At 39.6% G+C, this 23,952-nt stretch overlaps 1 protein-coding gene across 1 annotated transcript in view; it reads right to left on the bottom strand.

Annotated features, from left to right (window-relative positions):
• The window catches only part of Kif11 (kinesin family member 11), a 46,385-nt gene that overhangs the window by 16,823 nt on the left and 5,610 nt on the right, over positions 1-23,952 (bottom strand). Inside the window, exons 2-13 of the mRNA XM_021631257.2 lie at positions 19,633-19,765; positions 19,372-19,469; positions 19,206-19,284; positions 17,050-17,235; positions 16,810-16,934; positions 15,107-15,197; positions 14,619-14,861; positions 12,389-12,484; positions 8,583-8,671; positions 2,912-2,999; positions 2,417-2,605; positions 1,741-1,948 (exon numbers count right to left, since the gene is read on the bottom strand). Of these exons, the coding sequence (XP_021486932.1) occupies positions 1,741-1,948; positions 2,417-2,605; positions 2,912-2,999; positions 8,583-8,671; positions 12,389-12,484; positions 14,619-14,861; positions 15,107-15,197; positions 16,810-16,934; positions 17,050-17,235; positions 19,206-19,284; positions 19,372-19,469; positions 19,633-19,765 (1,625 nt within the window). The remainder of the gene's footprint in view (positions 1-1,740; positions 1,949-2,416; positions 2,606-2,911; positions 3,000-8,582; positions 8,672-12,388; positions 12,485-14,618; positions 14,862-15,106; positions 15,198-16,809; positions 16,935-17,049; positions 17,236-19,205; positions 19,285-19,371; positions 19,470-19,632; positions 19,766-23,952) is intronic.

Raw genomic sequence — 23,952 nt, 5'->3', positions numbered from 1 at the left:
ATAAATATATTTAAATGCAGCTAAAACCACTTTCAAATAACTCAAAATCAGTTTTTTACTGTGGAGTTTGCAATAACTACATTAAAGAATTGCCTTACTACACAATCAAGAAAAGATGTAAATATTAATGTTCTATTAGCCCTTGCATGTTAAAAGCATATCATACTTAAGTATACCTTAGAATAATTTTAAAATTAGAATATCCTTTTCTTCATTTGAGATGAACTTGACTCCAGTCAATCATGTTTCAGCTTCCCAAGTGCTAAGATTAGAGGCATGAACCACCGGATTGAAGAATTAAAATACTCTACACTGAGTATCTAAAATGCAGTCTTATAGCAGACAGGAATTTATTAACAAGAGAGAATTGCACCTAATTACTATGAAACACACTTATAATCCCAGCACTTTTGAGGAGGAGACAGAAGGATCAGGTTCAGCTGCACAGCACAAGGTAATTCAAGGCTATCCTCAACTACATATGTGGCTAGGGGTTAAACTGGGTTAGGAGAGACTATCTCAAAAGAAAGCATAAAACACACACACACACCCGCACGCGCACATACATCCACAAAATAAACAAAAAAAATGACTTTAAAATAAATTATTTCTGTATTTTGTGTGTATATATCTGTGCACTTAAACATTTGAGAAGAGGCTGTCAGACCCCCTGGAACTAGAGTTGCTGCTATGCAGGTGGCTAGGAATTAAACTATGCTCTCCAGCCTTTTTTTTTTTTTTGAGACAGGGTTTCTCTGTGTAGCCTTGGCTGTCCTGGACTCTTTGTAGACCAGGCTGGTCTCGAACTCACAGAGATGGCGTGCTCTACCACACCTAGCTGAGAAATTTTATTTATAATAATAATATGCTAATTTGATAAATCTTATTGTATAAAAGTCTAAACTCAAACAACAAACCTCTAAAATTTGTTGTAAAGAGAGCAAAAATATTCATCTCTTGCCTAAACAGCTAATCTGTTCAGTGAGACAGGCACTAGTGACACTGTCACCTGAATTGTTCTTGTTTAAAATAGTAATGAGTTCGTTTTGAGACATGTTAGCTCATACCTGTAACTCCAGCACTCAAGCTGAGGCAGGAGGATCACAAATTCAAAGCCAGCTTGTGTTACAGAGTGAGTTTAAGTTCACTTTAGTCAACTTAGTGACCCTGTCTCAAGACAGAACGACATAGTAAGACTAGAATGGGCTAGTAATTTAGCTCAGTTGCCAGAATACCTGCTTAATATGCAGAGCCCTGGATCCCATCTCCATCATAGCATAAACCAGGTGCCATGGCACAGGCCTCATGAGCTCCAAGAGCAAGCAAGTGAGCAGGCCTGGTTTCACTACTAGTCTCAAAAGAAATAAGGTGGAGGAGGTCTAGAGAGGAGGCTTAAGGTTAAGAGTACTGACTGCTCCAAAGGTGGAGTCTGATCCCCAGCACCCATGTCAGAATATAAAATCACATAACTTGACTGGCTGTCCTGGCACACCGCCTTTAGTTCCAGCACTTGGGAGGCAGAGGTAGGTGGATCTCTATGAGTTCAAGGCCAGTCTGGAGTCCAGGACAGCCAGGGCTACACAAAGAAACCCTGTCTCAAAACACAAAATAACAACAAACAAACAAACAAAAAACTCTTAAGAACAACACTAAGAAATAACATTTTAGCTTGTTCTCTGACCTCCACATTCATGAACACACATACCCACAGGACATACCCACAGCAATGCTTGTACTCACCAAACAGTGTCTTATGACCTTCTAGCATGGCCTTTTGCTTTGCACTGCCAGCCTTAATCAATTCTTCCATATTATTGAACAGATTGTTGAGGTTTTTGCCAAAAACATCCTGAGCTTCAGCGTTGTGTTTATCAATCGCTCTCTTGCGGTCCAGTTTAGAATGGAGACCAGACACATCCCTAGTAGTTTGTTTAACTGTGTTAAGCAACTGTATGTGTAAAAACAAACAAAACAAAAAAGATAACATAAAAACAGTCTAATCAAAGTGCCTGTGTTCCATAAGGATCTCTCCCTGATGAGAACTAGACACAAAAGTTTAGACACTATATCAGAAAAAGTTAAACTTATGCTAATGTACCCAGATGCTCAGGAATGCATAGTCCCAACCAAGCTCGTCTCTCTCCCAGACAGTCATCTGTGCAAAGAAAACTGACATTGCAAATTCATTCCAGTAACTGCTTGCTCAGAAACGGTTTTTCCTTTTACTGTCTCCTCAAAAAATATACCTCAAAAAATGTAATACTTTCATTACAGTTTAAAAAGAGATGGGTCAAATAATAAAGTATTGTTTCATAAATGGATATAACATTTGGAATGAATAAATTAAAATCTTACTATCAAAGCTTAAGCAAGAACTTCTACCCACCCTTCAACATTTTCACTACAAAGAACAAACCTTGCTGGCAGTATCATGAAGTTTCTCTTGAGTTCTTTCCAAAGCTGAAGATACATATTCCTCTTTAACAAGTTGTAATTTTGTTTCCTGTAAATGTTTCTGAGTGGTTTCAAGTTCCTGTGTCTTGGTTTGGAGGTCAGATTTACACTGGTCAAGTTCATTTTTACTATCCACAAATAACCCTGTAACCTACATATAATGAATACATTAAACAATTCTTTAAGAATCAGAAAAAAAAATACTCTGGCTAGTGAAACACTTGGCTAGTTAATAATATTGGGGAAAATAACACAAATTATTCAAATGTAAAAATCGTAATAGTTTATCATTAAAAACTAGAATATTTTTAATAGTATCTGGTCTGCCCCTAAAAAGCTTATTTAAACTTAAGTAATGTCTAATGTAGCAGTATTAGTTCATCAAGTTCCTCCCAGGACTTCACCGGATTGCAATTTCCTTGTCAAATGGCCTTGCATTATCACCCAGAATGCCTACCTTACTGAGCTCCTCCTCAAGAACAACGATTTTTTCAGCCAACTCAACAATTTGTTCCTCCTGAACAGTTAATTTTCCATTCATGGCTCTAAAACAAAGTTTAACACAAATATAACAGTTATACAGAAATGTTTTCTTCTAAATCCTACAAAATGTTAGTCCTATTGTATAACAAAATACAACAAAAATTATGGCAACTACACAAATTCATCTCCACACTTCTCGCCCTCATGATAATACTTAAGTGGTGATAAACAGTAAATGCAAAATGCAACTAACAAATGTCGCCTCTTCTAAAACAGGATTTACTTATATTTAGTTTATGTATAGGAGTGTTTTGCCTATACCACTTGCATACCTAGTACCCATGGGGACCAGCAGAGGGCATCAGATCCCCCTGCAACTGGACTTCAGTGTGAGCCCATGCCAGGGACGGGAACTGAACCTGGGTCAACTGGAAGAGCAGTCAGCACCCAACTAAGCCATCTCTCCAGCCCCTGCCTGTTTTATAAATGGAACATTTCTCCTTTGACCTCTACTCTGAAACTGAGGATATTTTTCTATGAAGGAAAAGCACGTGTGTGCCAATCTGAGAGGCTAAGGAGCTAGGGAGTGACTCAGTGGCAGGGGGCTTGTCAGCATACACAGGAGACTCTGGATTTGGTTCCTAGCATCAGAAAATACATATAAAATAAACTGCATGTTGAGAAGAAGGTAACGCAAAGTAGGGATGGAAGGACGTAACCTATGTGGCTGCAATCAGTGATATGTAACACAAAAATGACCCCTGATGGAGTAAGGGCTTAAGACGTGAAGAAATGGGTGAGATAAATGACTAACCAGCAGAAGACTGAATCATAGTATGTTACAGAGCAGTATCTGTCCTCAGTATCTACAGGGGATGCCACACACAGTTATACCAGGACTAGGTGCACAGACAGCACTGTTACACTAGTGCTAGGCCTTGTGAGAGTCACCAGGGCAGCATGTCTCAGCTTCAGCAGTTTAGGTGTTTTGTACAACAGTTCTTTGTTGAGGGCTATCCTGCACATTTCAGGATATTCAGTGACATCACTGCTTTAGAGCTACTGGGTGCCAGCAGGGTTCCCTACCCACACCAATGAGAACCATCAAAGAGGCCTAGATGAGGTCTGGAATGCTGCAGAAATGTACAAATGTTTTGCATACTTGGCCTTTGTACTTCTTTCCAGCGTTTATGTTAATCAGTTAGGATCTGAACAAAGGTGTGTTTAAAACAGCAATCACATGTGCTAAGGCCAATGTTTCCTCCAGGGTGTCAGCAGACACACATGAAGATGATCTGACATCCTGTTGAAAGGATGGGTAACTGCCCAGAAGCAAAGCATGGATTTTGTTTTTTGTTTTCTTAAAAACCAAAAATAAAAACAGGACTGTATTATTGCCTTAAATATGTTTGCTAGATAGAACATATTAAGATGTATTTATTTGCTTCTAGGATTAAACATTTTGGGCATTTTTATAGCTACTTTTTTTTTCTTTTGGTTTTTTTGAGACAGGTTTCTCTGTGTAATAGAACCTTGGCTGTTCTAGAACTTAATCTGTAGAACAGGCTGGCTTCAAGCTCACAGAGATCCACCTGCCTCTGCCTCCCTGAGTGGTGGAATTAAAGGTGTGTGTCACCATGTCTGGCTTGAAGCCCCTACTCAGTGTAGGAAATTCTCACAGGTTTCAGGTTGGACGTGGGCTGGGGTACAAGTGACAGAACCAGATCAACGAAAACAGCCTAAACTTTTGGTACACAGAATATGAATTCTTAAATAGAGACCACAACTTTTTGTAATCTTTGTTAAATATATACTTAGAAAACCCTTAATGTTTTTGTTTTAATGAAGAAAACATGAGGAAAAAAAAAAATCACATGGATCTGTTAATACTACATCTTTAAAATGCTGACTTTGACAGGGCTGTAATTACCAGAAATATTATTTACCAAAGGAAGAAAAATAAATGCCAACAAACAAACAAAAACCAAAGAAACCAACCCACAAGAGTCACCTGAAGCAATACAGGAGACAAGTAAGCACTTGGCTCAAGAGCTAACACTTCCCATCTTTGTGTGGGTGAGATTACCCAGCGTCCCACGCTCAGAACATGACATCTTTAGAACATTTAATATACTTGGCTGTGATTTGATTATTAACACAAGAAGAAGGGCCAGGTGGCTTAGAGTCTACTGAGCTTAATTCAGATCCTAATATACTGAAAGTGCTAAGAAGTCCTGGATGCATTTTAAAGTGATCTCTCTGGGAACTTCTTATCAAACGTGCTCAGGAACTGGAGCAGCAGGAAGCTGTGAAGAGTCACAGCCCCGGGCTCTGGGACAATGTTGTTCCCAGACCAGATAGCAGTAGAACCTTTCAGGCTCACTCAAACCCCAAGTCAGTGGGGTTACAGATGCTATCAATTAAGCCATGTGGGTTCTATCAGGAACTTTTTTTCTTTTTTTGGTTATTTGAGACAAGGTGTATCAGGAAAACTTTTAAACTTTAGGAATCTTTTATTTGTAGAGTGATGAAACTGACTACTACTTATAATAATAATAATAATGAAAATGTATTGAAAAAGGTCAGATTTTAAGAATCTTTATTTTTTTCCTCATGATAAATTTCTCAAAGGCATTTTATTACAAACTAGATTTTCATTAAAAAAAATTACCAGTTTGCAACTTCAATATTTAAGTTCTACTTCATGCTATCTTTTGTCTTTATTTCAAATCTTCATGGGCCTATTTTATTTCATAGATCTGAATGACATGTTTCTCACCTTCCATCTGCTCAAGTTAAATGGTAAAGAGTGTTGTGTAACGTTCAGCCAATAAAGTCTTTGATTAAAACAAACAAGAGGCCTGGATATTGCTGAGTATCCTCTTGGGGGCAATGAACCTCCTCGAGATCCAGGAGTCTGAGCTCAATGTATATGAATTTGTGCTTCTCTCTCACTACAAATACAATGAAAAGCCAGGCATGTGACTGAAAATCTACAGTGAATGGGGGACTCCTCAGCACTTAAACCCATTCTAATCGTGTGACAGCAGCCAGAGTAAACTCTAACTAGAAATCTGGGTGAGTCATCTCAGGATTGAAGGGCTTTGCCTTTGCCCTACAAAAAAATTCAACCAAAGAAACCATGTGATGGAAGTCCAGACATAATTCCAGGTACCACGTTTTTACACTCCATGCAACCCACAGGACTGTAAACCAAACTAAAATGTGACAACACTACACAAACAAAACCTATCTCAAAAAACCAAACAAAAAACAAAAAACAAACCAAATCAAACCAAAACAAACAAACAAACAAAAGTAACAACAGAAATAAAATTCAACAAAAACATTTGAACATAAAGCCGGGTGTATGCCTTTAGTCTCAGCACTCGGGAGGCAGAGGATCTCTGAGTTTAAGGCCAACCTGATTTATAGAGCAAGTTCCAGGACAGCCAGGGCTACACAGAGAAACCCTATCTCAAAAAAACAAACAAAAAGATAAAATAAAGTTCGATGAATGTCTTTTTATTCTTCTTAAAGATGAGCTGGTCTCAAACTCTGAAATATGCCTGTGTGTCCAGAGTGCTGGGATCAAACGCCACATCTGGCTGCAGCAGTGTTTCTAAACACAAAACCCACAGGCTTTCCAGACCCACTTTAATGAGTTCTTGAGTGTTAGGAAACTTCAGAAGTGAATGGGTTGGTGGTTTAGCTCAAGTGTAAATTTGTCAGAGAATAGAGGTCACAGGAAGAAGAGAAGATGAAAATGACTTTGAAGAGGCAAAAAAGGGGTTTCTGTATCTTCAGTGCAGTGATGCTTACACAAATGTGTACACGAGTCAACATGGTTCTGTAGAACCATCCATACACATGGTGGCAGTGCTTACTCCCAAGCTGACCACTGAGTCACAGTAAGGAATACATGGGAGCCCGGTGCTATGGCCCATGCCTATAATTTTAGTACTCAGAAAGCTGAAGTAGGGTTCCTATGAATTCAAGGCCACCCTGGCCTGCATAGTGAGTTTAAGTCCAGCTAGGACCACAAAGCAAAACTCTGTCTTTAAAAAAATAAAAGGGGGGCTGGAGAGATGCCTCAGAGGTTAAGAACACTGGCTGTTCTGACAAAGGTACTGAGTTCAATTCCCAGCAACCATATGGTGGCTCACAACCATCTATAATGAGGTCTGGTGCCCTCTTCTGGTGCACAGGCACACATGCAGGCAGAATGCTGTATAAATAATAAAATCTTTAAAAAATAATAAAATAAAAGGGCTAAGGATGTGACTCAAATGGTGTACTTGTTCAGCATCCATAAAGCCCTGGGTTTGATCCCCAGGACTACATAAAAGTAAGCATGCTGACACATGCCTGTATGCCAGCACTTGGTGGAGGTGGAAACAGAAGTTTAAGGTCATCATTGACTACACAATGAGGTTAAGACTAGTCTGGACTACATGAGACCCTGCCTAAATAAGTCAATATGATGCATGGGACTTTTCTGTACTATTCTTATAATTTTTAACGTAAACCAGTAATTATTTTAAAATATGAAGTTAGCTAAAAGGCGTTTGATAACAATGTTTTTAAACATTTATTTGGTGAAGGGTGGTGAGCTGCTACAGCACAGAGGTCAGATGACAACTTTTGGTGGAGATGGTTCTTTCCTTCTGCCACATGGGCTTTGAGGGACTGAACTCATGTCCTTAGGCTTGGCAGCAAGCACTGTTACCTGCTGACCCACCTCACCAATCATAGTTTTAGTTTTGAGACTAGTCTTGTTATGTGGCCCTGACCTGTATCAAACTCTCAATCTTTCTATCTCTGCCTCCTGGGACATGCCACTTAAAAAAAAAATTCCTTATTATTTGTGTGGGTATTTACATGCACTTGCACAAATATCGTGGTACACAGGTGGAGGCTGAAGGACAGCTGGTAGAAGCAGGGTCTTTTCTTTCCCCATGTGGATTGCAGATATTAAACTCAAGTTACAAGACTATGCAGCAGGTACCTTTACTCACAGCCATCACATTGGCGCAATAACTGCCTTTTAATGTCAGACCAAAAGAAGCACTTATTGGCAGTAGACCATCTAGTTCCTTCTTGCTGCATAAGTAAGTTTTACTTCAAACTACTGTTATTGGAAAGTATGGTTTTTAAGTATGTTAGCACACTTGTAAATCCAGTAACTGTGAGGCGGAGGAGAGACTGAGAGAGCTTCAGACTAGCCTGGGATATGTAGAGTGAAGCTATCTCCAAAAACAAAAATAAGAGCTGGGGGTGGCTCCGCAGTTAAGGGCTACGTCTGCTTGCCTGGAGAACTGGGTTCGGGTTCCAGCACCACAGGGCAGATCACAGCTATTTATATCTCCATCTACAGGAGATCTGGTGCCCTCTTCTGGCCCCTGTAACACTGCCTAAATGGGGTACACAGACATACATGAAGGCAAACCACCCTTATTCTCAAAATTAAAAAAAAAAAAAAAATCCAGCTGAGCAGTGGTGGTGCAGGCCTTTAATCCTAGCACCTGGGAGGCAGAGGCAGTTGGATCTCTCAGTTCAAGGCTAGCCTGGTCTACAGTGTGAGTTCCAGAACAGTCTCGAAAAAAAAAAAATCTTAGAAATCAACTGCATAGCCAAAGGCTTACCTAAAATTTTCTTCAGAGATGTACACTCCATTTTTCTCACGGGCTGCAGCAAGATCGCGCTTCAAACGCTCTATCTCTTCCGTATACTCCTACACAACAGGAATGTTATCCATATCAAGTTAGTAATTTTAGTTCTATTATTCAGTCTGGCGCACATATGCATGAATAAAACATGTTAGCACTTTATGTTTTTCAAACATAAGAGTTATAATCATACAGGAGGAGGAGGAGAAGAAGAAGAAAGGATTTCACTCCATCACACAGGCTGTCCTTGATGGCAATCTTCAGTCTCAGTCTTTGACATGCTGAGAGTACATGTGTAGACACCCCAGCCCCAGCTATAACTAGTTTTAAATCAATGTTAATTTGCTTAGAAATACTCCTTTAATGGCCTTAATAAAAACCTTTAAATGTATTCATTATAAACTTCTTATCTACCTGTCTTCATCTCAGTTAAGATCTCTACTGTTGTGATAAAACACCATGACCAAAGAAAGTTGGGGAGGGAAGTGTTTACTTAAGCTCACACTCCAGGGCAGGAACCTGGAGGCAGGAACTCAAGAGGAGGCCATGGAGGATGCTGCTTCCTGGCTTTGCTCCTCGTGGCTTGCTCAGCCTGCTTTCTTATATACCACAGGACTATCTGGCCAGGGGTGGCAGGACTCACAGTGAGCTGGGCCCTCCTATGTCAACCACTAGCTGGAAAACAACAACAAAAAACCCACAAGCTTGCCTACAAGCCAGTTTAGCTGGGGCATATTATCAATAGAGGTTCCCTCTTCCTAAATGGCTCTAGCTCATGCCAAGCTGACAAAAAACTAATCACGACAACCTTTGGGAATCATTATAAAATTCCAGTAATTAAAACTAAATAGTGTTGGTAGAAAGATTAAATAAAATAGAACAGAAAGTTCAAAAATAGACCCACACAAATCTGAAAAGCTCGGTATAGTAGACAACACAGAAATTAAAAGCTTTTGCTCTGCAAAAGACAGTGTGACGAGGAGAAGCCATTCAACAAAGGAGGAAAGCAAACCTCAAATATCTAGAAAACTCTGTATGTAACAAAGAAACTAAAGTATATTAGGAACTCTAGGCTGGAAAGCTGGGCTACAGGTAAGAGCACTGGCTATTCTTGCAGAAGACCCAGGCTCTGTTGTCAGCACCCACGTTTTGGCTAACAGACATCTGTAAGTCTAGCTCCAGGGAAGCTGGTACCACTGGAAGCTTGCTTCCACTGGTACTGCATACATGTGGTACACACATGCAGGCAAAACACCCTTACACATTAAACAAAATCCAAAACACCTCAATAAAGGAAGAAACAATCCATCACAAAAGAGTGCTAAAGACAGGACCAAACATGTCACCAAAAAGCACATCCAAGCTAACGGTGGTGGCACACACCTTTAATCCCAGCACTCAGGAGAGGAGCTTGAGAGCAACCCGGTCTAGAAGAGCAAGTTCCAGGACAGGACTAAACAGGAAAACCCAGCCTTAAAAAACAAAACAACGCAAAAACAAACAAAAAAAGAACACAAGACTAGTAGGTAAGAGAAGATGTTTTATGTCATTGGTTGTTAGGGAAATGTAAGGTCAACCAAGTGATACAACTAATAACCACCACACATTTTCAGGATGGCTAAAGTGAAAAATAGCGACATCACTAAACGCTGCTGAGGCAGTGGAGAAAGCATATCACTTACATTGACAGTAAAGTTATACAGACACTCTAAAGAATGGTTTAGCAGAGCTGGACATAGTGGTGCATGCCTGTAAATCCAGTACTAGGAAACAGAAGCAGGACAATTACAATTAATGCCAACCTGAGCTACAGAGTGAGACTCAACTCCACCCCATCACAAGAAACTATTTAGTCACTCCTTAAAAACTGAAGCAGTCAGTTCCCACGCATCACAGCAAACTCACTGACAATTACCAGGAAGAAACAAAAGTCTAAGTCCAGAAGAGATGTCTCTGCCGGTCAAAGCATTTGCAACAGAAGCCCGATAAGTCCTGGGACCCACTGTGGAGAACAGCCTCCTGAAAGCTGTCATCTGACTTCCACATGCATACAGGTGGACACACAGTAATAGAATAAGCATTGAGATGAAAATGTACTGGGGTGGTTTGGATAAGAACGGTCCCACAGGCTCATGTTATTTGAATGTTATTTTTATTCAGTTCGCAGTTGGACTGTTAGGAAGGAGTAAGAGGGAGGCTGTGTTGGAGGAAGAAAGTCAGTGAAGGCAGACTTTCAAGAGCCCATGCCAGGCTCAGCCTTGTTTTCTCCCTGCCTCCACCTTTCAGATCGGGTGTGAGCTCTACCACCTGTGCCAGGCCTGCCTACTACCAGGCTCCCCGCTAAGATGATCATGGACTAAACCCGCTGACACTGTAAGCAAGTCCCCAATAAGATGTTTTATTTCAGAGGTTGCTTTGGTCATGGTGTCTCCTCACAGGAATTAGAACAGTAAATAAGACATGTATATTTATACAAATGCCTATGAATTAATATAAATAGCAGTTTCATTTGAAACAAAAATTAAAGTTATTCAATAAATCATTCAAGATTGTCACACAAACAAATAGCACACAGATACCATAAGATACTATTCAACACTAAAAAGCTCTATCATAATACATGACTATTTGAGTGAACCTCCAGAGAATACAATATTTAAAGACAACTCCAAAAATTTATGCTTTAATAGTTTTTCTTCAATAATACTTCTGAAACTACAAAATTCTACAGAACAGATTAGTGAGTATAGGAATTAGAGCTAAGAAGAGAGGAGGACATTTTTTTAAGTATCTTATGGCATTTTTGGAAATAACCTATTGGCTGGTATATGTTTAAACAAAATATAGCAGTATCTATATAATAGAATATTATTCAGCAATATAAAGAAATACACTGATATATGTCAACAGCATAAATTAAATCAACAAGTAAAAGAGAGAAGCAAGAAGCCAAATAGTATATAATTCCCTTCATAGAAAATGTATAGGAAAAGCAAACTAGCTATAGAAAGCATACTGATAAACCAGGCATGGTGGTTCATGTCTATAATCCTAGCACTAAAGAGGGCAAGCAGGAGCATAAGGAAACAGATGCCAGGCCAGCCTGGGCTCCAAACTAAGTTTCTGCTCAAGAACAAAACAAAGAGTAAGAGAAAGAAAGCATATCAGGGGCCATTTAATTACAAAGAAGGGAAACTACAGTATTAATCTTGTTCTAAAAGTGAATTACATAGATATTGGACAACTACATTAACATATTTTTTAAAAAATCACTGAACAAGTGCTAAAAAGAGGTAAATGTCATGGTATCTCATATCAACGATGCAAACAGAACTCATAATTGTAAGCACAAATGCTACCAAGGGTGTCAACTACGTTACAAAGCTAGACATGTCAACACATCAGTGCTAGGAAAACATTCTAACATATCAGGCATTTACTTTATTACATTATATAAAATGCCTACCACAGGGGGCTGGGGTGCAGTTTAGTGGCAGCCAGTCTCCAGAACCACAGTGAGGAGCATACTTTTGCCTGGTCAATGAGACCCTCGCTCAATAACAAACACTTACCACAAGCAGTTTGATAAATATTAATTAACAGCAATCTGCCGTTATTCCTAGCCTGGTGTGATGGTGCACACCTTTAATCCCAGCACTCAGGAGGCAGAGATAGGTGGATCTCTGAGTCCCAGGCCAGCCTGGTCTACAAAGCAAGTTCTAGGACAGTCGGGGCAACACAGAGAAGCCCTGTCTGAGAAAAACAAAAATAAAAAACATTACCTTAATAAGAGCTCTCTTGGTGAGTTTCTGATTAACTTCAGGCTTATTCATTATGTTCTTTGCTCTGTGAGCATATTCTAATGTACTCAGAGTTTCCTGTCATAAAAGAAAAGGTTAATTACTGAAGAAATCAGGATGAAAATAAGATACTTCCATTACTTAAAATGTACTAAATAACTTACAATCATAATTTCTACCTGTATTAATATATGAAATCTATTAACTGACTATTTTGACCAAGCATTTTTTAAGTGTTGTTATGTGTGCATGAGTGTGAAAGCCATTGGGTCAAGTTTGAATGCCTTTATCACTCTCCATCTTATGCTTTCAGGTGGCATCACTCTCAATGAATCTGAAGCCTGCCAATCTAGACAGACTGGCTGGCCAGTGAGCTCCAAGGATCCTTCCAAAGACCCCAGGACTGCATCACCAAACTTAGCTCTGATGTGAGGACTGGGGATCTGAATTCAGGTCTCCTCATGCTTGTGTGGCATGCACTTTACTAAGAGCCACCTCCTCAGCCTCCTACACTGGCCTTAAACTCAGTGAATTCCACCAGCTGGTGAATAAACAAAATGTCCTATTAAGTAACAATTTTCTCAAAGGGAAAAAAAAACTTTCCACCTTGGAAGGAAATTCCTTAAGGATAATGTTCTAAAGGGTAGTAAATCGTTCCATCTTGCAGGGAAGCCCAGTAAGCTCAGGAAATAAAAAATTCAATAGTTACAGAAGTCCCTGAAACAGGTACACCAGGACTCTCCCACCCACTGAGCAGAAAGTCCCTGAAATAGACGCAGTGGGCCCCTCCCAGAGAGACACTCAGATCAGCAGAACTACTCTCAGACATTCCTCAGCCTGTTGGGCTCTATGCAAGTTGAGCTGCCATGAGCAAATGCACGCGGAGGATGGGGGAGGCGATGCAGCTGTCTTTGAGTCATTTTTACTCTTATAAGTAATCTCTCACCCATATTACTGTAAGCAACCCCAATAAAAACCATTAGTTGACCAAGTTGAGCTCTGTGATGTTTTTACTTTGGTCTGATATGTGTTCCCTATCTAAAGTAAACATTGTTCATGAGATTCCAAGAACACTGTTACACAACACCTATATCCATATGATTAAATATTATGTACCCATAAAAAAGAATGAAGTATATTGAAATATAACCTAAGTTTAACACAGTATAACATAATGAAAATAGTATGCAAGAAGTCTATTGACTCAATCTAAGCCTTCAATGAACACAACACCCATCACTACTGACATTGAAAATCTTTTTTTTTTTAACATGTATGGGTGTTTTGCCTGCATGTATGTCTATGCACAGTGTGCAGGCTTACTGCCTGAGATGGCCAGAAGAGGGCAACAGATGCCTAAGAATGGAGTTATACATAGTTGTAAGTCACCACATGGGTATTGGAAATCAAACCCTGGTCCTCTGGAAGAGGAGCCAAAGTTCTTAACCACTGAGCTTTCTCTAGTCCCAGGAATCTTTGTTTGTTTGTTTAAAGAATGTATGAAAGGCTAGCAAGATGACTCAATGAGCTAAGGCACTTGCCACCAAGCCAAATGACCTGAGCTTGATCCCTAGAACCCATACTATAGAAGGGGAGAATTGACAGCCACAGATGTTTTCTGATTCCTATCTGTATACCCTCCCCCAACTCCTGAGACACACATACAAAATAAAGAAACAAATAAGTATAAAATATACCTTTTTCCCTGGGTAGTGGTGGCACACATCTTTAACCCCGGCACTCAGGAGACAGAGGCAGGAGGATCTCTGTGAGGCTAGCCTCACAGAGCTAGTTCCAGGACAGCCAGGGCTACACAGAAAAACCCTGTCTCAAAAAACAAAAAAACAAACAAACAAACAAAAAAACCCACCACCACCACCGAAACAACCAAAAATCAAATATATATGTCTGGAAGCAGAGGCAGGAAGATCACAAGTCTTCTGCCAGCCTAGAAGACACAGCAAATCCTATCTCAAAAGAAAACCAGAAGAGAGAGAGACAGAGAGACAAACAGACAGACAGACACGCACACCACTTTGGAGGTCATAACTGGCTTTTTATCATAGTGGCATCTTCTAGAATATATGCTCATATACAATGTCCAGATTATCTATTACAGTATGGAATGAAGCAAGTAAGTGCACTTTAAAATTATGACAGCTAAGAAAGGCTCTCAGTCCCCACACGGGCTGCTTCCTCTCAAAGGGCTTACCTCAAGATTAAGAGATGCAGGGGAAATGGTGGCAATTATAGATGTTCGTGTGCGTCCCCCAAGGGAGTCTTGCAGGATTCTAGTTAGTTTAGATTCTCGATAAGGAATATGAGGTGTTCTTTCCACAAGAGCAGTAATAACTCTTCCCAAAGTCAACAGGGACTGGTTGATATTTCCAGCTTCCCTGGCCCTCTTGTCAACAGCTCCAGAACGCCCGATATTTTCACTTCCTGCAAGATCAACCTTTAATTTTAAAAAGAAAGTGTCAATCTTTGTATTTGGATCCAAAGATTTGTATTCTTTTATATTTTTCACTATATATAATGTACTAAATGGCTAGCTAAGTAAATTTTCCACAACCAATTTCCCCTCCCACTCCAAAGCGAATTAATGAAGTAACTATAAAGAGTCTGTACATAAGTGAGAACCCCAAACTTCTCTAGGGAGTAGTCAAGAATAACCCAGCGGCACTAAGGCAGGGTGCTTACCAAATTCAACTTTCCAATCTTAACAAGCTCTTCTCCATCAATTGTGGTCTCTTTCATGTGTATCGTAACGGAAAAAACTGAATGTGAACGACTAGAAAACAAGAGCAAGTTGTCCACTCATTACCACGTAAAATATTATTTGCTCCCTACAAAATGCCAGAACCAGGAAAGGAAGCTCTAAAGGCACAAGGGAAAACAGAGATATCATCAGTCAGAAAATAAAACTTGGCAAGACAGAATTCTACCTGCCACCTACAATATTAACTTTATCAAAGCTACGAAAACAACCCTAGAACTTAGAGTGTGGAGGAGAGTCAGTGTCTAGCACACACCATTCCCGAGTTTCAGCCACAGCAGCACACACTTACAAAGATTTCTTAGGCACTTCTGCAAAGAACAGTGTTTCAGAGCAGATGGCTCACAAACAGAACATGGCTGCACTCGCTAATGTCACCAGCAGTGGAAAATACAGCAACTAAACAGTATTTAGAGAAATTTGGACCTTTCATGAATGCCAGTTAGTAACCATCTTTTTTTTTTTTTTGTTAGTAACCATCTTGTATGTTGACACTAAAGTAAAATCCTTAAAAAAAAAAAAAAAAATTGGCCTCAATTTCTACAGCTCAGTGATCAAGTGCTTGCCTGACATGTGCCTTGGATTTAATTCCTAGTACCACCAAAAAACCAAATTCCATAGAACAGTTGTATAAAAGTGCCTAAGAAGCCACCTTAAAAAGGCAGTTTAGCTAACATGAACTCAGTGGCTGGCTCTTTGACCACCTTCCCCTGAGTGGAGGGGCAGCCTTGCCAGGCTACAGAGGAAGACAATGCAGCCCAGTCCTGATGAGACCTGATAGGCTAGGGTAAGATGGAAGGGAAGGCGGACCTCCCCTAGCAGTGGACTAGGGGAGGGGCATGGGAGAAGGAGGAGGGAGCTACAGCTGGGATACAAAGTGAATAAAGTATAATAAATAATAATTAATAAAAAATGCAAAAAAAGAAAAATTCAAAATGATTATAACTATATCAAACAAGACAGAGGAATGGAAGAAGTCAACCCAAGACATAAAATAAATAAATAAATAAATTTTTAACAAAGCCATTTAGTCTCTGTGCATTTCATCCTAAAATTTAATCTGGGTTTCGAGCAGAAGTGGTTTTATTTACATTTGTGGTTTAGTTTGATTTGTTGGTTGGTTTTGAGACAGTCTTACTGTGGAGCCTTGGATGGCCTGGAGTTCCACCTGCCTCTGCCTCCTAAGTGTTGTGATTAAAGCATGTGCCACCTCAGCTTGCTTTGGTTTGGTTTTTGAGTCAACAGAAAGGTTAGAGGTCAGCAGAGACTGGTTCTGCTCTGAGGGTTCGGCTTTGCTGACTGCTGTTTGGAAGCACAGTCTGACTGCACAGCCCGAGTGCGCCTAGTTAGATATTACCGTCTGATCTCCCACTTGTGATCCTTTCCTCGGCCTCCCAAATGCCAGAATTACACAGGAACCACCACACCACACCCGGCATGCCATCATTTGAAAAAGAAGCTGTCTTGAAAATGCTAATACTTCTGCACTAATTTAACTTACCTTTGTTTTCCTTTCAACAATCTTCCTCTTTTTGAGCCTGATTCCAAGTACTAAATCTGCTATGTGACCCAGTTTCCTAACTTGACACCTCCAAAGTTTTTGTAAAAGGAAAACGGTTTTTCTTACCTAGAGTAAGCATTCATCAAGGTTGCTGCAGTTGTCCTTTTTGCTGCCCCCTTCTCTAAAATTTGGTAGACCTCATCTTTGTTGTGTACTGTAATTTCCTCTAAGCCTTTGATTATCACTCCTCTCTGATCAAACAAATATCAAAAAAAAAATCTATTACTTTATAAAGAAAAAGTACACTGACTTTTAAAAGATTCATGCAGTAAAATTTGAAACTTTCTTTCTCAAACCCTGAGTTACCTTGTTCCGGGGATCATCAAACATCTGCAGCCTTTCAGAAACATCAGTAGACGAACTAAGTAGATCAAAAAGCTCCTCATTATAGATTTCCAATAGGGACACTTTGACTGAAAATTCAGTGCCATTATCAGTAAGTTTCTCAAAAATTTGATGAAGAGTGCGTGGAATTATACCAGCCAAAGGATCCTGAAATTATATTAAGAAGAATTAAAATAAATGTCATTTACTCCAACAGTTAAAATATAACAAAGACCTCCTTCAGAGTTTATTACTGTGTGTGTAATGCTGGGGATTGATCCTATGGTCTCACACATACTAGGCAAGTAGTCTATTCCCACCCCTGCTCTTTTTAGAGACAGGCATCTCCCTTAAATTGCCCAGGCTGGCCCCACACTTGAAATAACTTTTGCCTCAGTCTCCAGGGTATGTGGAATTATAGATATATATCATTATACCCAACACTAGTTTATTTAAGGTTCACTGTATAGCCTAGCCTGGCCTCCAATGTGCAATTCTCCTAACTCAGTCTCCCAAGTACTAGCACCCAGGCACAAGGCTGCACACCTAGCATATAGTACATTTCAATATGAGCCAGTTAACCCTTCTAATCCAGTTGTTTTGAATTCTACCGATCACAAAGAATGCTTGAAAAAAAAATGTGTCTGTACTGAACATGTACATTTTCCTTTGTCACTGTTCCAAAAAAAAAAAAAGAAGAGCTGGGTGTGGTAAATGCATGCCAATAACCCCAGCACTTAAGATGTGGAGAGAATGGGGTCAGTTCAAGGCCAGCTTCAGCTACATAACAAGTTTAAGGTCAGGCTAGGCTACTTAAAAGCCTGTCTCAGAACAACCCTCCCCCAGTAAAAAGAATATAACAATTGTTTACATAGTGCTTGCATTGTATTAGGGATTGCATGTAACCTATGGATGAATTAAGCTATGGGAAAGGATATATTTAACATATGTACAAATAATATACCATCTGATAGAAAGACGTGAGCATCCTCAGACTTAGGTGTGTGTATGTACGTGTGTATGAGAATCAACCATTCTCCTCGGATACTGAGAGACAACTATACCAAGGCAAGTTAAAAACCAAAACCTAACTAATCTAATGTCAGAAGTCACGTCACATCAACCTGAGTTATAGTCATAACCTGAACATATTAAATGGAAAATACAGAATAAACAGCTGTTAAATTTAAATTTTTAAATTTAAAAATCGGGCATAATCCTGAGTAGTATGAAGAAATAATGCACTATCCTGCCAGGGAGACGAATCATGCCTTTGATTATATATAGGTACTGTCTATGCTTCCTGCTTATTAGCCACTTGGGAGCACTATTGGTTATAATAGCCATTGTTCTGAAAGGATAGTGTTAAATATAGAGTAACTCTTATTTCATATAATCCCAGAACTATGGAGGCTGAGATACAACAATTATTACAAGTGAAAGAGCAATGTATAGTGAGTTCCAGGCCAGCCTGGGTTACAGTATAAGACTTTGTGTCAATAAGACAAAATAATAGTGGTAATAATAATAATAATAATAAACTATCACCTAAAGCACAATAGCAGTAATTTTGGCAAGTTGGACATATCAAAGAGAAAAATGTGAAGAGTTCATTTAAGTGACAAAGTAAAAGTATAATAAAATTTTGAGACAGAGAGAAACCATATTTGAATAACATATTATAGTATATTGCTACAATTCTTATATTATTAGTTGTTGATAAAATTTTATTATACCTAACTCATAAACTGGATGCTATCATAGGTGCATATGTAAGAAAAGACATAGTATACAAATTGCTTACTATTTTAGGTACCCGCTAAGAGTCTTGAAAGGCTAAATCATTTCTGTGCAGATAAAACAGGGTGGTAAAGGGAGAGCCTGCATTCTGTCCCTGCTATTCTGGAGCCTAAGTAGACCCTCTCTCTTTTTATCACTTCACTGTATGTGTTGGTCTTATCTCTCCCAATGTTCTGATACAACAGTCATTTTACTAAACTACTACTTATTGTACTTTAGGACAATAAAGAACTTAGGTCCATGGTTGACATGGTTCTCTGATCTACATTTCAAGAGGTAAACAAGTTGGTAAATTTTTGCCACAACTGAGGTAAAAGGACATTATAAACAATAAATACCTCCTCCCAGGTATATGCTTCATTAGGTGACCTTTCACCTTCCATTGTAAAAGTTTTTCCAGTGCCAGTCTGGCCATATCTGTCAAGATTTCAAAAATAGTATTAAATGAAAAACAAATACACACATCTAAACCTTCTAAACTTGAAAATTAGTTGTTTTGCTTACGCAAAGATGGTGCAATTATAACCCATAATAACTTCATCTAGAATTGGGCAAACAACGCTTCGGTAAACATCAATTTGTTTCGTAGATGCTCCAAACACCTATTTTAAAAAAGAGAAAGAAAGCTCTGAGCAACATCATTCATGTTAATAATTTGCCACTAGAAACTAACTCAGCAAACCTGAAGGCAAAGCTCAGAAGCACACCATTCCCATGGAATTACTTCACATTAGTGAATATTCAAGAAGGAAAGAGAAGAAGTACCATGTCAAAAGTGTATGTTTTCTTTGAGGTCTTATCAGTCAGTCCTGCAGTTCGCACACTAACTTCTTTCCGAGCATGATCACATTCTACTACCGAGTGGGCGTTAGCTTTCCGCTCTGCCAAATTAAATGGTCTGTAAAAAGAAATAGGTAGAATTTGAAACTTGTACTTAATTAAAGTTAAATAGTAACACTTTCCTTAATTACACTAATCAAGAAAAATATGTAATATGAAATTGTTCATAGGGATTAAATAAAGAGGAAACGGCATGATAAAGCAGACAGTAGACCATAAGGGCTTCAGTTCCCCAGAAATAAAATCAGTTTTCAAAGATAGATAAAACATAATCAAGCGTCCTTTTTGTTTTTGAGGCAGGTCTCATGTAGTGCAGGCAGGCAGGCAGGCTTCAAACTCACTATGTAGCAGTGGCTGGCCTTGAACTCCTGATCTTTCTGTATCAAGTACTAAGATTATGAGGCAGTAGAGATCAAACCCATGATTTCCTGCATGCCAGGCAAGCACACTTGCAAATGAACCACATCCTCAGCTCCCATTCTAAGTGTTTTTAGAACAGAGGCTAACATAATTTAAGATATAAAAATACCTCTTTTTTAGAACTTCATTCCCACTTGATTTATTTATTTTGAGACAGGGTCTCTCTGTAGCCCTGGCGGTCCTGGAACTCACAGAGATCCTGCCTCTGCCTCCCAAAGGTGTGTACCACCACAGCAGCTCATATCTTCAATATCCCTAACTGTGGTTGTTAGGTTATAATGTAGCAGAAAGAACATCAAATTTATATGTAAGATATAAACCATCCAGGGACTATCTGGCACGAAATAAAAAGTATACAAAAATAATCGTCAAAGGCCTGGAGTCCCAGCTACTGAGGAAGTTGAGACAGGAGGATCTCAAGTTACAAGACCTGCCTGAGCTACAGATTGAGTTTAAGGGCAACTTTGGAAATTTAGTAGGAGCTGATCTCAGAAAAGACTGCAGATATAGTTGAGTAGCATAGTGTTTATCTAGCCCATGTGAGGGCCTGGGTCCAATACCCAGCACAGCTAGAATTATAGTAAAAGTGCAGTTTAATTCAATAAAATGATGGATATGCAGGCCACTTACTATGCCCACTGTTCAGGCATATACTTATGCTAACTTTGTCTTAGTTTTTCAACCTGAACTTAGTAGCATCACTATGGAGGAATCTGAATTCAGAACATGGCTCTCTGGCAAAAAATAAATAAAAAATAAAAAAAATCACATCCAAAAACCTTCTATGTGTAATACAGCTGGAATACAGAAATACCTTTCTTCAAACTCAGAAGACAGAGGCAAAGAGATCTAAGTTCAAGGCGAGCCTCATTCAGAGCAAGTTTCACATAATGCAAAACTTAGGTCCACACCTTTAATCCCGGCACCCAAGAGATAGAGGCATGCAGATCTCTGAGTTCTAGTCAGTGCTGTTCAGGCGGTTCAGTTGAGTTGAGGGGCAGTGAGCGGAGTTCAGTTTGTGGAATTCAGAGGCAGTTTTACCCGGAGAGTTTTACAGAGACAGGTTGAAGAGAGTAAGCTAGACACAGGTAAAGACAGAATGAGCCAGAGAATGAGGAGCCAGAAGATTAGAACACATTGCTAGAGTGTAGTTTGAGGCCAAGCAGAGCAATTCAGTCAGAAAGGGAGAGAAAAGCCATATTAAAGCCAGCTTGGAGAGGAGTCTGACCCAGAACAGCTAAGTTGAACAAGCAAAACAGAATTCAAAAAGAACTAGAAAGGGTGCCAGCTCATTCAGCAGTTAAGTCTCAGAGGCTGAGAACATTCTAGGCCTAGACCAGCTTGTTCACAGGCTAGAAGCTTCCAGGCCTAGGCCTAGCTTGACAGATGAAGGCAGTAAGCCTTGGACATGACAATTAAATCAGGCAAACACGACACTATTTTTCAAATGAAACAGTATAGAAGTGCTACACTGTCCAGGCAGGAGAGATCAGTGGCCTTCCTTCTGATGAAATGCCTAGACTTAAAGCACTATCTCATAAGGGCTCAAGAGGTGGCTTAGAGGTTAAGAGCCCTGGCTGTTCTTCCAAAGGTTCTAAGTTCAATTCCCAGCAACCACATGGTGGCTCATAGCCATCTATAATGAGATCTGGTACCCTCTTCTGGCATGTAAGCCCACATGCAGACAGAATACTGTATAAATAATAAATAAATCTTAAAAAAAAAAAGATGGCTTAGTAGATAAAGCACTTGCAGTCTAAGACTGAAGACTATAATTTAGATCCCCAAAACTCGCTTAAAAGCAAGTTGCCATGTGCAAGCCATCTGTAATCTTAACATTTGGAGGCAAAGACAGGATAGAGCTTTTTACTGTTGTTATTATTACTATTTTACAATTTATTCACTTTGTTTCCCTGTTGTAGCCCCCTCCCTCATCTCCTCCCAGTCACACCCTCCCTCCCTCTTTCCCCTGTCACCTTCCCCTATCCACTGATAGGGGGAGTCCTCCTCCCCTACCGTCTGACCCCTAGCCTATCAGGTCTCATCAGGACTGCCACGATTCTCTTCCTCTGTGGGCTAGCAAGGTCACATCCATCACCAGGGGGAAGTGATCAAAGAGCAGGCAACAGAGTTCATGTCAGAGACTGCCCCTACTCCCCTTACTCAGGGACTCACAAGGAGGCTGAACTTCCTATGGGTTACATCTGAAAAGTAGGTCTAGGTCCTCTCCATGCATGGTTCTTGGTTGATGCATCAGTCTCTGCAGGAACCCCTGGGCCTAGGTTTTTTGGCTTTGTTGATCTTGTGAAGGTCCTGTCTCTTCTGGGTCTTTCTATCTCCCCCTTCTTCCATCCCTGCGCTCTGCCCAAAGTTTGGCTCTGAGTCTCTGCATCTGCTTCCATCCCCTGCTAGGTGGAGTCTTTTAAAGGACATCTGTGGTAGGCTCCCATCCTGGTCTCTCTCTTCTACAGCTTCCAGTGTCTATCCTGTTTGCCCTTCTGAATGAGAATTAAGTATCTTCCCTAGGGTCCTCCTTGTTGTTTAACTTCTTCAGGTCTGTAGATTTTAGTATGATTATCCTATATTATGTGGCTAATATGCACTTATAAGTGAGTATATACCATGTGTGTCTTTCTGCTTCTGGGTTACCTCACTCAGGATGATCTTTTCTAGTTCCATCCATTTCCCTGCAAATTTCATGATTTTCTGGCTTTTAATTGCTGAATAGTGTTCCACTGTGTAAATGTACCACAATTTCTGTATCCATTCTTCAGTTGAGGGACATCTAGGTTATTTCCAGATTCTGGCTATTATGAATAAAGCCACTGTGAACATAGTTGAGCAAATGTCCTTGTTTGTATGATTGTGAACATCTTTTGGATATATGCTCAGGAATGGTATAGCAGGTTCTTGAAGAATTCTCATCAAAATACCAAAACAATTCTTTACTGACCTTGAAAGAACAATTCTCAACTTCATCTGGAAAAACAAAAAAAACCAGAATAGCTAAAACAACCCTGTATGATAAAAACTTCTGGTGGTATCTCCACCCCTGATCACAAAATGTAGTATAGAGCAACTATATAGTAATAAAAACGGCATGGTACTGGCATAGAAATAGAGTGGAGGACCAATGGAATAAAATCAAAGACCAAGAGGATAAACCACACACCTATGTACACCTAATTTTTGACAAAGAAGCCAAAACCATACATAGAAAAATATAGCATCTTCAAAAGTAGTGCTGGTCTAACTGGATGTCTAGATGTAGAAAAATGCAAATAGATCCATATTTATCACCCTGTACAAAAGTAAAGTCCAAGTGGATCAAAGACCTCAACAACCAGACACACTAAATCTGTGAGAAGAAAAAGTGGGGAAGAGCCTTGACCTCATTGGCACAGGAGACAACTTCCTGAACAGAACACCAACAGCTCAGGCTCTGAGATCAACAATTAGTAAATGGGACCCCATGAAACTTAAAAGCTTCTGTAAAGGAAAGGACACTGTCAACAGAACAAACCAACAGCCGATTAGACTGGGAAAAGATCTTCACCAACCCTACATCTGACAGAGGGCTAATATCCAGAATATATAGAGAACTCAAGAAATTAAACACCAACAAACCAAATAATCCAATTTAAAAATGGGGTACAGAGCTAAACAGAATTCTCAACAGAAGAATATTGAATGGTAGAGAAACACTTAAAGAAATGCTTAACATCTTTAGTCATCAGGGAATTGCAAATCAAAACGACTCTGAGGTTCCATCTTACACCCATCAAAATGGCTGAGATCTAAAACTCAAGTGACAACACATGCTGG

This window comes from Meriones unguiculatus, chromosome 1 (genome assembly GCF_030254825.1).
Source record: "Meriones unguiculatus strain TT.TT164.6M chromosome 1, Bangor_MerUng_6.1, whole genome shotgun sequence".
Taxonomy (NCBI): domain Eukaryota; kingdom Metazoa; phylum Chordata; class Mammalia; order Rodentia; family Muridae; genus Meriones; species Meriones unguiculatus.
This window is presented reverse-complemented; position numbering and strand designations above follow the sequence as displayed.